This window comes from Ursus americanus, chromosome 6 (assembly GCF_024610735.1).
Source record: "Ursus americanus isolate L20-20 chromosome 6, mUrsAme1.1.p, whole genome shotgun sequence".
Taxonomy (NCBI): domain Eukaryota; kingdom Metazoa; phylum Chordata; class Mammalia; order Carnivora; family Ursidae; genus Ursus; species Ursus americanus.
Window position 1 is genome coordinate 77,049,430 of NC_142132.1, and position 16,890 is coordinate 77,066,319.

A 16,890-nucleotide genomic window follows, 5' to 3' on the forward strand; every position below is an offset into this window, starting at 1 on the left:
AGTATCATCCCAGTTCTACAAGCGCACCCGGCAGCCACACAGCTGCCTGCAACTATGCCCTGGTTCGCAGCACTGCCCCTTGAATTTTTATTTATTTATTTATTTATTTTTTTTTTTTTTTTGGTGCTATGCTTGCAGAGGAACATCTGTGTTTACATCAGGGAATGTTACAGAGGCACAAGAAAGAAATGGCTAAATATGATAAAAGACGTAGACTGAGAGTTTGGTGTGGCATTTAATGGCGAAGAGGAGGCCAACCCACGTGACTGGGAGCTACAAAATGGGTAAACGCGCTGGGATGAAAATAAAAGCCACCTTCGACAATCAAGGAAAATGTTTGCATTTTGGCCGTGCACGTGCATGCCTGGTGTGTCCCCTTTTCTCACCCTCCAAACCTACCGCTTACTCAGAAAAAGGAAGAGGAAGCATAGCATGGGGAGACGAACAGTGACAGAAGATCATCTTCTTTCAGCCTGATTGGTTATCTTCCTGACTATCCCAATTGCTTTAGCTCCTTAACAAAATACAAAGCATGCCATAGCTATGGTAGAAAACTGGAGATGAACGCTTTAGCAAAAGCACATTAGAGGAAAACATCCCTTACCCACCCCCCGACTCCTGCCCACACACAGGTTGCCAGAGAACTTCGAAGAACTAAGTCCATATTTTTATAATCATACCATTAAGTGAGCCTTCCTAGACACGAAGCCATAAAGGAAAAAAGTTGGTTGACTTGACTACATAAAACTTGAAATTTTACATTATATAAAAGAGTAGTAAGCAAATTTTTTTAAAAAAATAGGGAAATAGGGGCGCCTGGGTGGCTCAGTCAGTCAAGCGTCTGCCTTCGGCTTGAGTCATGATTCCTGGATCCTGGGATCAAGCCCCATGTTGGGCTCCCTGCTCAGCAGGGAGTCTGCTTCTCCCTTTCCCTCCAGCTCATGCTCACATGGTCACTTGCACTCTCAAATAAAATCTTTTTAAAAATAGGGAAATAAACTATTCTTAGTTATGATAGAAATTTTTAATTAAGTTTGTTCATCTAAGTTTTTGACAATATCTATCATTTCCTTTGGGGATATTATACACATCTCTTAACAGCCCTGCAAAATAAATAGTTTATACAGGAATGTGAAGGAGAGAAGAGTATTTACTCGTTTCACTTCATGAGTGTACAATCTGGGCAACAGTACAGGGCCCAAGCTTACAAGATGACTACGCTTGGTTTAATACTATGCTGTCACAGTCTTGACATTTTTAATTTTTTTTAAAGGAGCCCTCAATCTCCATTTGTCTTTGGGCTCTGTGAATTGTGTACTGGTCCCATCCATACTGTCCTATAAATTACCTATCTACGAAATAAGTTTTGTGCCAAAGAAGGATACCAAGATGCTTAGGAGAAGTTTATAGCCTAGAAGTAGAAGTTTAGTAGATTATGTAATAAAACAAAGAGACTGAGACACATGGTAGAGATGACGCTCCAACAAGGGAAATGATACTTCTTGGTGGAATGAGGTTAGGAACTGTGGAAGAGGAAGCTTTTGGTTGGATCTTAAAAAATAATAAGATTTGAACACTGATGGGAAGAACAAAAAACAGGACACAGAGGCAGTGCTCCGTATAAAAGCACAGGGACTGAGAGGCTGCCTGGGCACATGGAACTATTGGGTTTGCCTGCGGCAAGAAGACTCGAGGCTGGGAGAGCAGGTATAAATGGCTGTGGCAACACCTTGAATATGCAGCTAATGAGGCTGTGTATAATTCAGGAGCAGCCGTGAGCCTTGGAAGGGTTAGAGAGAACCAGGTAACCCATTTAGGAAGATGAAAGCCAGCCCCAGATAATGCTGGTCCCCACGTCACCTCTTTGGGCTCCCAGCCCAGTGCTGCCTTCACAAGTGACACGGACCTGATGCATTACAGAGTGGCCGGAGGGAAAGTGACAGTCCACGCCTGCCTCTCATCCTACCAGTTAGATGTCTCCTAATCTAAGCTGGCCAGCTAGATGCGTTCCCACCCTCTGGAGAACCAACCCTTATTGTTTAAGGTTTGAACTGTCAACAAACGTCCGTAGCTCTGAAAATACAACAGAAATGACAGTATATGCGCGCTCAATTAGAACAGTAACACCACCAACAACAGCACAGTGATTCTTCATCGCCTCCACTAGTGCCCGTAAAAAAGTTCCTGTGGGTCATGGGAGAGAGCACGGACACCGATTCCATTTCCGCGAGAAAACAAAACTATGGAAGCTGAAACCTACATCCCAAGTGCCCAACACTTATGTAGGGGAGACACAGAACAGGCTCTGTCCCCCACGCACGAGGATTTTATCAATTATAGTTGGGATCTTTCTCCATTAAACCTGCATCAGAAGAAATCAGTAACTTCCACTTTGATTTTGCATTTTTAAGTTTTTATCTCCTCAGTCTCTTCGTCTCTCTATTCTCTTTCTAATCCCCCCCAAACATACCAACATATACACATATTTATTGACATACACACACAAATATGGACCTATACAGACCCACGCGTGCACGGCACCTAATAATTTCCTTGCCAACTATACTGTATGCACTCCAAACAAATTTACATTGCTCCTTCTAAGTGTTTTATCCAATCACGTTCCAGAAAAATTCCAACCCCCTGATAATTTTAATATATTACTTGGTATCAAATTAGAATTTTATTGTCACCTTAGCAGGAATATAAGCAGATATGTGGAAATGAAAATGAATAAACAATGAATCAGGAAATAAATTACATAAAATACTCAAGTAAAGACTACTAAAATTGCATAAGGAAATGCAACAGATACCTGTCCTGATGTATCACTGAAATGAAATGGGATTTAGATTTTTTTAGTTTCACGGAAACCATTTCTTCACCAAAAAAATATATATATAAAATGAAAAAGCCAGTTTAATATTCTAGCTCTGAAAAATGAGATCTTAAGCGACACTATACCCCCTCTTTAGCAAACAATCTGTATGTCACTATTTAAGGATGGTTCAGTTTCCAAAAGAAAAAAAAATACTTTTTGGGGAAAAAAAGTTGTCAATATTCTTTTTAATGATAAAATAATGTGTGTGTGTGGTTTTTTTTAAGTAAGCTTGGAGGCAAAGAAAGGCATTTCAGTGTATATCAGGATATTCCTAAGAAAGAAAAAGCTGTTTTTTTTATTCTAATTTCCATGCTATACTGAATTATGGTAATACACGGTATCAAGAAAAGCTTTTGATATTTCAGAACCGCAACATAAAACAAATTTAATTTGGGAAATTAAACTCAGGATTAAAGGATAACGAGCTTCATCTTGGAACTTTTCCATCTTAGTCATCTGACCTTTAACATGGAATTTTACACAAGAGAGGATTCAATCTGAAGAGGTACTGCAGACATATTAACTGATAAATTGTTAGGAATGGACTTCATACCCCTTTTTGTTCAAGCAAATTCTCCTTTGTTTCTCTAAGCCTCACTCCTCCACGAGAACGTTCAGGTGAGTTTCACTATCATGGAAATTGGTACCAGAAACAGAAAGAATCCCATCCAAACTCATATGCTTCCACAAATCTGTAGGCTATGCAGCCTAAGATGAAGACAAAGCCTTCCCTGGGCTGCATGTCAAAGACGAGGGTTGCACAGATAATTAGCATCCTTGGAAGAAGAAAATAAAGCATCCTACCTTTTTAAAAATTCCATATATTCGGTATGCTTGATGAGTCCTGTCCTCATCATGATTGTTTGAAAACATTGTCGATCAATGGCCCAGAGTTTCACATTTACGAGAGCTGGAGAAGAGAAAAAGAACACAAACAGGGAAAAATTAGACAATTTCAACCATGAACCACATCATGCAGAGGAGAGGAGGGATTCAGGAGAGGTATGGAGAGGACGAACCTTCATTTACGGCTGATCCCATCACGCTATCCTGTTTTGTTAAGGAGGCAAGTATTCTTACAGGCAAAATGGACTTCGTAATTTTCCATCTAGTATTACTGCCTATTAAGATTCTTGTTGCTCTTCTGTCCTTAGGAAATGGGAATGCCTAAGTACACACTGAAAAAATGTAGTGCTTTCAAAACTATCTGTGAACAAAATCACATGGAGAGAAAGAAAAATTCACAATTAATAACACTCCCTGGTGATTAACCCAGGATGGTGTTAATGACTCAAATGATCACGTTTTCATTGTAAAAAGCAGAGGTGAAAACTCAATCTTCAGGCCTAGAGGTGAATTTAGTATAATAGAAATAATCGCGCAATGATTTCTACATGCAACTCATTTTTACAAATTGTAACCTGTGCCCAAAGTTGTCCTGTGAGGTTCCGTAGATATGTTTGTTGAATTTTAATTTCTAATCTCTTACGTACACAGTCTTTGACAATAATAGTGTTGAAATGGAATACCACAGAAGTTCACCATTTGATCTATTAAGCACACAACTAAGAGACAAGTTTGGAAAAAGATGCTATAGGGTAACAAAACGATGTAATAAGATAAACTTAGATTTTAAAAGAATACACTAGAAGTCTCCATAACCGAATCTGTGTGATGGGCATACAAGATGCTTATTGAACTATGCTCTCTGTTTTTATGTATGTTTGCAAATTTTCACAATAGAAAATATATTTTTTTAAAGATTTCATTTATTTATTCGACAGAGATAGAGACAGCCAGCGAGAGAGGGAACACAAGCAGGGGGAGTGGGAGAGGAAGAAGCAGACTCATAGCGGAGGAGCCTGATGTGGGGCTCGATCCCATAACGCTGGGATCACGCCCTGAGCCAAAGGCAGACGCTTAACCGCTGTGCCACCCAGGCGCCCCCACAACAGAAAATATTTTAAGTTAGCACACAAATGAAGAAAGCCAATTCACAGATCATACCCGTGGGGGATGGGATAAGTAAGGACCATGCAGGGGTTGGAGCAAGACAAGGGACTAGAGACAGTTTATAGTTTAATGGACCAAACATGGAAAAATTGAGGACAATTCTCTCACTAAGCCCACTGAATGTAATGGATGGACATCTGCGGTAGGGGACAGGGGCAGAGTATTAGGCTGCAGGTGTGCCACGTGGGGAGGGGCTATGAGGAACACAGAGCACAGAGGGAAACATGAGAAAGGACATATGTTCTACAGTAAAGCGCTATCTTTGAATTTTACCTAATTTTTCCTCACAGAATTGTTGGAAGCTAAGAAACTAGAACGTGACTTCTCCCTTGGCCTGCTCTTTTATTGGAGAAAAAAGGTGCTCAGTTAATGAGGAAATGAACAAAGCAGCAAAGGCTGGTGTGCTCGTGGCTCCATGCCCGGCAGCCTTTAAAAATGAACCATCAAAAACAACACTCAAGGCACAGGTGCTCTCCAGCTACATTCTAGTGCCTCGGCTGAATGCAGGCTCCTTTCCAAAACACCTGTTCACTTGAAACAAACTGTATGACTGGATGACATGACCATGAAGGATTGCCAATTTAGGAAAAGATTCGCCAGAAGGAGAGTCTTTTAGAAATGGCAGGAGCTGAGCTAGGAGAGAGATGGAGGAGGGGAAATTGGGTGGGGAGAGCACAAGAGCAGGGCTGGGAGGGGGCCAGGGACTCCAGGCAGGGATACCACAGACCTAAAAGGCTGAGACTCTGTGGGGTTGCTCCATATATATTTTTTTAATTTGGGGGGGTGTGGGGAAGGAGCGTGCGTGTACACAAGTGGGGGCAGTGCAGAGGGAGAGGGAGAAGCAGGCTCCCCGCTGAGTAGGGAGCCACGTGTGGGGTTCGATCCCAGGATCCTGAGATCATGACCTGATGTGAAGGCAGACGCTTTACCCACTAAGCCACCCAGGTACCCTGGGGTTGCTCCATAATTTGAGAGCAGGTTGCTGCAGGGGGGCCTGGAAACCAGGCATAGGAAGCAGGGATTCATGTGATGACCAACAGAAGGCTACCAGCGATCTTAAAACAAAGGAAAGAACCAGAAGTTAAGAATATACCATAGATACATCAAAAGTGTCTGAATGCTTACTAGAAAAAAACAATTCTGTATTCACCATCATTCTTAATGGTTCCTAGGTATTTCCAGTATACAAAGTCTTCCTCCAAAGGATGAATTAGGATACACCCATTTTATTTTAATAATAGTGGCAATGCAAGCAGTTGCACTATTAAATACATCCATCCTGCCTGTACCTCAAAGGACGAAGCAGAAGGTCTCAGGGAAGTCAAGCATGCATACACGGGAAGGCCCTGCCCAGGGCACAGGCTTCACCAGCATCCTCCCTGCAGCAGCGTATGAAAATTTCTATTACAGGCTCTTCCACCGAGAGAGCATCACAGTGATAGCTGATAAAGACTCATCTAAGAGGGGCATAAATTGGATTCAGAAGCACCCGAGTCAAGCAGAAAACAGACCAGCACCATTGCTGCCAAACAACACTTGCTGTAAAAACCACAAGACAGAGAGGGAATAGGACAGAAACGGAGGAAAATGGTCCTGGGAATATGTTGCATGCACAGTTTCAAACAAGAAGTAGTCAGTACCAAGCAGAGGCCACGGTACTATGAGTTAAGTGAGGAGGGTCTCCGGTGGGGGCGGGGGTTGGGGGCGGGGTGGTGTGGTGTGTGTACAGGCATGCACACATGTGTTGTGACCAAGTTCTTTGCAACAGTTTGAGTCTGAGTTCAGACTAGGAGGCCAGGCCCTGTCCCTCGTCCCTCCTGATGAGCCAGCTTTCTGCCCCATCTGTCACCATCTGTAGCACGTTACCCATATCGCTATTATCTCTGTGTCTAGATCAGGTTTCCTTAAGTTGGTACGTTACCCCCAGAGAAAAGTCCATATCTCACTTCTTTTAACTTCTCCCCACTCAAGAAATTAGCTTTTCATTTGATAAGCATTGGATTGGGTCTGTTAATTAATGTAATTTACGTACATAAAGTTGACCTAAAAAAAAAAAAAAGGCAAGCCCAGGTGGACTCTAATGTTACATTAGAATATCTAAAGTGAATTAATCAGGCCTCATAATCCATGTATTGAAAGATGAGCTCTAAAAGTCCACAGAATCCAGTCATTTCATTTTATCTTGTGATTCCTATTTACATGGGCTACTGGAATGCCTCTAAGTGAAACGGTTTCAGATATCTTGCATGATAATGAACATGGCTTGACTAGATTGCGAATTTGTCCATGACCTTGGGCGAGATGCCAAAACCTTTTCTGTATTCAGCCAATATACCTATTAGTCAAGTCAGCATTTCACAGGTGGGCAAGCATGACTAATAATCACCTTGCCTTGTTATCAAGAATGTGGTATTATCTGAGCTGTGATTAACGTCTTGCTTCTTCAATAGCCGGCTGGAGTGTAAGTCTAGCACTTCCATAACTTACCATTTGAAAAAAAAAAAATCTTTCCATGTACCTTTGATTTAAAATGGTATATTAATCTCTGTAGGGAAAAGGCACTTGACAAATAAAGTGCCTGTGATTTTCACCCTAATGATTACAGTTGAACATGTAAGTCTCAAGGGCATTAGGCATAGAAAGTGTTGGGAACGGGAGCTTTCCTTTTTTTCAAGTATGTAAAATTCTCTGCTGAAACGACGATCATTTCTTCAGCTTAAGGACCCGTTGAACTCAGAGGCAAACAGGCCAATTCCCATTCCTCTGAGGTCTCTAAGTGTACGAGTCCATTAAGAACACCTTCAAATAGGCAACCGTTAGCCCTGAACTTGCTTGACAAAGATGACCACAGAGGGGGAGCCACGAAACTGTGCTAGACTCTCAGCACAAATCTGGGCTTGGCTTAAATTCTATTGGGGAATCCACCCACTGTGCAATTCAAATTTTGGACGAAAGCCGAGAAAGCATGTGTGGGTATACAACACTTAAAATCGCCAATATCTATTTGGCCCATATTTATTCTCTACCAATCTAGCCAACGCTGGTGCTACATATAGGGGGGAGAAAACAAATGTATAGCTCCTGCCTTTAAGCAACTTGTGATCTAGTACAGAGGCCACCAAACCTTCTTCCCTGCCACACTGGGCCCGTGGTCAGTTTTTATACAGCATGTAGCTATGAATGGGTTTTCTATTCTCAAATGGCAGAAATTCTTAAAAAGAAAAATTTCATGACCCATGAGAATTATCGGACACAAATTTCAGTGCCAATGAAACATCTGATTGGAACACAGCTGCGCCCATTTGTTTCCATATTGTCTCTGGCTGAATGGAGTTGTTTTGACAGATAGTATCTGGCCCTTTACAGGAAAGACGTGTCATCTCCTGGTCTCTTGTAATCGAACAACACATCAAGAGTGAGTACGAGCAGGGGGGAAGTATCCAGGCTGTGAGTACACAGCTCAGGCCTCCCAGACTCCCCTACTCCCTGTGGGGAAGAGCTGAGAAGGGCTGATTCAAGGCTCTGCAGAAGCCCATCTTCTAAGCCATGGTTCTTCACCTGGTGCTACAGACATAATAGGTCTCCCCCCAAATTCAAAAGTTAAAGGCTTAATGCCCATCATGATGGTATTTCAAGACAGAGTCTATGGGAGGTACATAAGTTCTGGTAATAATTCCAGTGGGGCAGGGCTGGGGGGGGGATTCCCCACACCAACAAGCAACTCTTAGGACACCAGTTTGATGTTCTACAATTTAACTCAATTCTGACACTATCTACCCAGAGATGGCATCAGACTCTGAAGTTAAGGTTCACTCTTGGAAAACTGCTCCCCTCCTCCTACCTTGAGATGCCAATCGACAGTCCCTGCACTTGCCAATAAGGACATGGAGAGATGTACATCACCATTACACATCAGGCAAGTGCAAATCAAAACCACAATGAGATGCCACTTCACACCCATTAGGATGGCTATTCTTAAAATAAGTAGGTGTTGGCAAAGATGTGAACAGATTAGAACTCTCATGCATTCTTCGTGGGAATGGGAAATGGTGGAGATACCATGGAAAATGGTAGAGAGGCTCCATAAAAAAATAGAGACTTAGCATAAGATCCAACAATCAATCCTGCTTCTAGATATATACCCAAAGGAATTGAAAGCAGGAACATGAATAGTTCTTTGTACACTAATGTTCACAGCAGCATTAGTCACCATAGTCAGAAGGCTGAAATAACCCAAACGTCCTTTAAAGGATGAATGGATATCCAAGATGTGGCCCATACATACAATGGAAGATTATTCAGCCTTAAGAAAGGAATGAAGATCTGATACATGCTACATCATGGGTAACCACCATGGTAACCAAGAAAATGTCCTACTAAGTGAAATAAGCCAGACACAGAAAGACAAGCATTGCATGATTCCATTGTCATGAGGCACCTAGAATCATCTGATTCGTAGAGACAGCAAGTAGAATCGTGGTTACCAGGGGCCGGGGAAGGGGATAGGGAGGTGGTGCTTGATGGGGACAGCTTCAGTTCAGGATGAGGCAAGATCCCCCCAGAGGGATGGTGGTAAGGGCTACACAACAATATAAATGTACTTAATGCCACGAAATGGCACATCTAAAAATGGTTCTAGTGGGTTATAGATTACATACATTTTACCACAATGAACAAAAAGTTGATCAAAGGATTTACTTTGCCCAATACAACATGTTTCATGTTTTGATTTTTAATTTTCCGCGACACACTCACCAATATTTAAAGAAAGACACTGACACGTGGTATTTCCAAGACAAAGTTCAAATTCCATAGGCAGAACTAGTGGCATTTCCCACGTCTCCCCATCCTCAGGCTTGGCCCACACCCTTCACATTAATGCCTATCTGCCCCAGGCCCTGCTCATGCTGATGTTCATCCCCGAAACTAGAGGGACCTTCTACCCTCTTGCCTCCTAAAATGCTCATTCATCCCGGCAAGGCTCAGCTCAAAGTTACTTTTATTCTTTTCCCTTTTCAGATATTTCCAAGTATTTTGCGAGCTTGTTTATATTTCCCTAGCCCTTGATAATTTTAAATATGTGCTGTCCAATAGGATAGCCACTAGCCATATGTGGTCACGGAGTCCTTAAAACAAGGCTGATGGACATTGTAATGTGCTGTCTGTGTAAATTACACACAGAATATGGAAGACTCTGTAGGAAAAGAACATAAAATATCTTATAATTTTATATTGATTACTTGTTAAAAAATATTTGATGTATTAAGTAAAAATGTACTCTAAAAGTTACGCTTTTTTGCTTTTTAGTTTATTTTAGTTTTTTTATGGTTGGCGCACAACGTGATATTAATTTCAGGTGTACAACATCGTAATTCAATTTCTCTATATGTTATGCTATGTTCACATATGTAGTTACCATCTGTCACCATACAACAAAAGTACAGTATCAGTGAAGATATCCCCTGTGCTGTACCCCTCCTCCCCAGGACTTCTTCATTCCATTACTGGAAGCCTATCCCTCCCCCCCCATTCACCCCTTTTGCCCAACCCCGCCCCTCTTCCCTCTGGTAATCATCAGTTTGTTCTCTGTACTTATAGGTCTGATTCTGCTTGCTTGTTCATCCATTTGTTTGTTTGGGTTTTTTGTTTTTAGAGTTATGAGCAGAATCATACGGTATTTGTCTCAGTCTGACTTATTTCACTTAGCAGGATACCTGCCAGGTCCACCCATGTTGTCACAGATTGCAAGATCTCATGCCTTAAGGCTGCATAATATTCCATTTTATCCTTTTTTTTTTTTAATGTCACTCAAGTTGGATGAGTAAAATCTGGGTGAGGGGGTGTATTTACCTTTTGTGAGCTAGCTCATATTTCACATTAACAAAGTGAATTTTTTTTATTTTAATTTTTTTTTATTATATTATGTTAGTCACCATACAGTACATCCCTGGTTTCTGATGTAAAGTTCGATGATTCATTAGTTGCGTATAACACCCAGTGCACCATGCAATACGTGCCCTCCTTACTACCCATCACCAGCCTATCCCATTCCCCCACCCCCCTCCCCTCTGAAGCCCTCAGTTTGTTTCTCAGAGTCCATAGTCTCTCATGTCTCATTCCCCCTTCTGATTACCCCCCTTTCTTTATCCCTTTCTTCCCCTACCGATCTTCCTAGTTCTTATGTTCCATAGATGAGAGAAATCATATAATTGTCTTTCTCTGCTTGACTTATTTCACTTAGCATTATCTCCTCCAGTGCCATCCATGTTGCAGCAAATGTTGAGAACTCGTTCTTTCTGATGGCTGAGTAATATTCCATTGTATATATGGACCACATCTTCTTAATCCAGTCATTTGTTGAAGGGCATCTCGGCTCCTTCCACGATTTAGCTATTGTGGACAATGCTGCTATGAACATTGGGGTGCATATGGCCCTTCTCTTCACTACATCTCTATCTTTGGGGTAAATACCCAGTAGTGCAATGGCTGGGTCATAGGGTAGCTCAATTTTTTTTAAGGGACCTCCACACTGTTTTCCAGAGTGGCTGTACCAACTTGCATTCCCACCAACAATGTAGGAGGGATCCCCTTTCTCCACATCCTATCCAACAATTGTTGTTTCTTGCCTTGTCAATTTTTGCCATTCTAACTGGCGTGAGGTGGTATCTTAGTGTGGTTTTGATTTGAATTTCCGTGATGGCTAATGATGCTACAGATAAAAGACTGGTATCCAAGATCTACAAAGAACTTCTCAAACTCAATACGCAAGAAACAAATAAACAAATCATAAAATGGGCAGAAGATATGAACAGAGACTTTTCCAATGATGACATACAAATGGCTAACAGACACATGAAAAAATGTTCAAAATCATTAGCCATTTTATCCTTTTTTTAATGTGATTACCAGAAAATTTGACATTACATATATTGCTTACGTCACGTTTCTATCAGTCCGTACTGCTCTGGAATAGCAATACTCATCATTTCTTCACATGCTTTTCTTGTTCTTTAGGATGGCACAAATTCAGAGCTCACCAAATATTTTTCAAATTGAATTGCGTGTGTGTGTGTGTGTGTGTGTATGTGTGTGTAACATTCTGTCCAAATAAAATCCATTTCTATCCTACTTCATAGGAAAATCACCAGAGACCATCAAAGTCCCTATGGGGAGAAACCGTTTTGAGTGTGAAGCTATGTCTGACCATCCTTCCCCTGCAGTGAACATCAGTGTTCTGACAAGGATTCCAGAGTAACTTATTCTTCCCCATGTCAGCCCCTGTCTGCAAGAAACATTTTCAGAGAATAGGTGGGTCTCATTTGCAACTTTCCATTGATCCATACTTTGTCTAAGTGGACTGGAAGCTTCTGAGGGCTAAATGCATGAGAAAGGACAAGGAAAGTTGTCACGAGCTCACACTAGAACTTCACCTTCCACATTTGAGAGTGCCAGCTCACACCATAAGGGTGCTTTACTACAGGCTCAAGTGCTCCCAGAAGTTTCATTTTACCACCACCCCCATCTCCCAATCCTTGAATCATCTGTGATCCTTCAGACACGCAGAGTGACAGATCAGATGCTTGGAGGGGGTCCATGCAGCCCACAACTTCTTCCCAACATTATTAAGGCATATGTGAGCCTGAAGTCAGATTCCAACTGCCAGAATGTTCTGAGACAAATGCTTCATATTTAGAAAAGGCCATTTGTTGTGTCCAATGCATCTGGAATACAATGAAGTCTCCATTGTACATTAATTTCCTCACCGTAAGTATGGAGGTGATATTGTAAACTTTCTTGCCTAGAAAAAGTATGTATTCTATTAAGATAATGGATTGTAAAGTTGAACACTGCAGCTAATCATTGCATTATAAACTTAGAAAAATCATTAACAGTGTCACCATGTCAGCATGGCAGCTACCTCAATGAAACCAACAGAATTGGCTTACAATTCTCTACATTCTGCTCAACTTTATACTTCATTTCAAGTAACCAATAAGGCCAAGTGGTGACTTTTGGAAAATACGAAAACATGAGCTATCATAATTTTTACTCTCAAATGTTAAGGATACTGCAAGGACCAAATGAATGTTGATATTTTTAATACAGATAGGATACTAATGGGATGATTTTGAGTACCACTGTTGAACATTTACTCTAGGACATAAGAACTTGATGTCTGTTGCATTTATGTTAGTTTATCCTATATTCGTTGTGTGATATATTCTTATCCCCTTTCTATCAATATGGGAACAGAGTCTCAAAGAGACTAAGTTTACTGTTCAGTCATACATTAGTGGGGCTACTGTCATTCTGACTCCGAAGCCTGGGTTCTATTTACGGACACATACATGCTTCTGAAACTGGGGTAAGAGTATCTGCGTTCCTCATTCTGTTTTTCTGTCCCATTTAACCACCCTACCCATGGTCATTAAATACTTGGAAATCAAAAGAACAAGAGGGAATATATATTTCCATTGATTAATAATTGAGGTGAGGAGGACTTCAGCATCTGGAGAATTCCAGCCAGAAGCCTGTAAACACTAAAACCTAGGAGCTGATGACTAACAGGTTCTGGGGGTGCAAAGCTAGGGCTGGGGGCTATGGCGACAGGGAATTCCCCAAGTGTCCCAGTCTTTCCCCATGCAGTCGTTGTTCCCGATACATTGTATCATCTTACATCTGTCAAACCAAAGGGCAATTATTTAGAAACCTGTAGACACCTAGCTCAATAAAATTCGGTAGTGGGGGCTGGGGGTTGCAAGGAAGGGTGCAGGAATACCCAAGCAAATAAACAAACCTGAAGTCATCGGAAACAACCACAGCATGAAGCAAAGACCAGGTATGGTGGGGGAAAGAACAGGAAGAAATGGGGGAAGGAACCCCTACAAAACAGGTGGCTTTCTGTGTAACTCAGATCCAAATAGGGACCAAGAGCGAAGGTGAGGGGCAGAAGACCCACAGGTAATAGCAGAGTTGTAGAAGACTAAAACGCTACTGGTTCTGTTTAGTGAAGTTTAGTAAAGATCACACCATCGTTTGGGGAGTTACTTGCAGAGAAACAGAGGAAGAATCGATTCTAGTCATTGCTGGACCTTTCTAAGTACTCATTCTCATCCTGTCACTCCACACACAAAACATTCAATGGCTCCCTACTGCCAATAAAGCAAAACACCTCCACCCTTGCACTTAATCCATATTTAGAGCAAAGTACCTTCCTAGTTTCATCTCGTACAATCCCTTAAACACATTTGTTTCATCCCATGATTCTAATGTCCAGCTTCCAAACACACCCTCTCTTTCCCTGCTCTCAGTTCTTGGATCCAATTATTTTTCTCTACTTATGACAATTCTAGTAGCTCTCCAAGTCCCAGTTCAAAGATCACTTTCTCCATGAAGACTTTCCAGTTCACTCCAGCTAGAACTCAGTCAGTGAGTCAATCTGTGTGTGTGTGTGTGAGAGAGAGAGAGAGAGAGAGAGAGAGAGAGACAGACAGAGAGAGAGAGAGAGAGAGAGAGAGAGAGAGACTTCTGATTGTGTCTCCATCGTGGCTATCACAGTTCTGCCTGGCTTCACAGGTATTCATGTATATATGATTTACATCACACTACAGTCTTATTGTGAGGTCTTCACAGTACCAATCAAAAGTTGTAGGGTAAGTAAGGGACTAGGTTTCAAGTGGGATACAATCTGGAGAAAAGATGAAGCCACAGAGGATATTCAGTGTGGGTAAGAGGGAAAACTCAGTAACTGTCCTAAAAGATTCGATGGGGTTTATTAGATACTGAGTAAATTCAACAGAGCTGTTTTAAGTGAATTAAGGGCTGGTCTGAAGTCATGAGCTGGGAGACGATTACTGCAAACATCCTACGTGTTTGCATTTACGGAGACTTCACCACATGCCAAGAACTCTACTAGGTACCAGTGACACAACGATAAACAAGACACAGACCTTGAAGCAAACTTTGACTTTTCCTCCTAATTCACACACGCACTTGATGCCAATAGCCTTAATTGCTCCATCTCAAGCCAAATTGGAGCCAGCCCACCATGCACTGTTTCTGGTGGACGAAGAAGCAATTCCTTCTGACTTGTCCAGGAAAGAACTACACCAGTAATTAGAATTCACAGTGTTGGTAATTAAGACTCGATGTAAAGCCAGAAGGAGTATCACACGAAGAAGCTTCCCATTGCAGGAAGTGCTCTGGTAGACTTGCTACAATGGGGGAGAGAAGATTCCTGAATCAGACAAGGTGAATTGGTGGGACGCCTGAATCACTCCGTTGCTTAAGCGTCTGCCTGCCTTTGGCTCAGGTCCCCCTGAGCAAGGAGCCCACCTCTCCCTGTGCCTGCTGCCCCCCCTGCTTGTGCTCTCTCTGAAAATAAATAAAATCTTAAAAAAAAAGAAGAAGAAGAAGAAGGTGAAATGGATCACCTCAAAGGAGCAACTGAAGCAGGAGCTAATAGATCCCTATGGAGAGCAGAGAGGCCTAGATCTGCATGAAGTACAGGACGATATTATCTTGAGACAACAGCCCCCCCCCCCATATGGGGAACTGTACAAAAGGATGGTAGTTTAGTGATAAGCAAATGTCTAGAGAAAGGGTAGTACCATTTGTTGACTTTAATGCAGGAAATGGAGACTCAGTCAATTTATGCACAAACTTCAAGACTCAGGAAAGTGGAAAGGGGTGGGGGAGCACGAGAGTGCAGGCTGGAGAGTGAAAACCAGCCATGTGGGGCCTGGCCTGTGTGAGTATCTTTACACCACAGAGGAACTGTGGTACCTGGGACAAGTAGTTTAGGCTTCATCAGACTATTTGAGGAAACAGATAATAACAGGGCCTCGTGAAACTGCTTTCAGATAGGAGTCAGATGACTGCGTAGACGCACAGCAGGATATCAGGCACCTAAGACGCTCTTCACTCCTGGATGTCCTTCCGTGATGTGACCATCTTACAAACGCTCAGGAAACGGAACCCTATAGGGTATGGACATTGAATTCTGAGAAAGTTGAAAGACAATCAAGGTTTGGAGCAGTCATGAAGTTGACTCACTACCTCCAATAATAGAAGGAAACATCACCCCTGAACTGCACACAGGTTTAGGCAGGTGCCCAGGTTAAGAGGGAAATCAAGGTAAGACGGAGAGTGTGTTACTACATTGTCAAAGACAAGAAGGCTGACTTATAGCAGCACAGAGCGCTTTGAAAGCTACAAGTATGTCTTGTTCATCTTTCTATCCCCAGCGTAGTGTATTCCCAGGTCCTGACACATGGTAAAAAGCCAATCAATGTTGGCTGAATGAGCAACTCCTACATATTCCTGCCTGACACTTTTAGGGACAAATGTCTCACGACTCTTCATTTCTGGACAGTTCTTAATTCTATTATAAAAAAAGCCTTCCGTGATTTAATGGAAGTCAGAGCCCAGGAAAATTCTAGAATTGAATATTATTGAATAGATGGCTTGTAACACTTTAGAAAAGCAAACAGAGGCTGGGTAGCCATTGCACTCTAACGAGGTTCATTTCCAATGGGCTCTTCTGTACAGAGAGGGTCCAGAGCACATCAGCAGGCTCCAAATGGCATATTTTGGGCTCAAGCATCAACTTCCTTCTCTGGCAAGTTACTGAGCTGGTTTTGCTGACAGCTCTTACGGTGACACAATTTCCTACAGGTTGGCACATTCGAACAGTGTGCATAATTCAAAAATATCAGCACATACTTGGTAAATGTCACTGCACATCTGTGCATAACAACAGATTTTAAGCCTGGAATCTCATTAAGGAAATGGGGATTACATCTGTAAGTCCTCTCATCAGTTGGATAGGCTGCATCCCTAAACACTACGCCAAGATGTTGAAAACACAGGCTTACATATTTGCTGGAAGGCAAGTAAACATCTTCGAGAAGTTACACTAGTAACTTTCCCTTACAAGTTAACTATGGGACTTCAACTCAGAAATCAAGTCTCCCAAAAGGGCTTCCCTTTTCCCA

The 16,890-nt window shown here is 41.9% G+C and overlaps 1 protein-coding gene across 2 annotated transcripts in view; it reads right to left on the minus strand.

The window, feature by feature from the left end:
• The window catches only part of PRKG1 (protein kinase cGMP-dependent 1), a 1,185,335-nt gene that overhangs the window by 430,601 nt on the left and 737,844 nt on the right, over window positions 1-16,890 (minus strand). For both annotated transcript variants that reach the window (XM_045802398.2, XM_045802397.2), the window contains exon 4: window positions 3,686-3,791. In XM_045802398.2, the coding sequence (XP_045658354.1) occupies window positions 3,686-3,791 (106 nt within the window). The remainder of the gene's footprint in view (window positions 1-3,685; window positions 3,792-16,890) is intronic.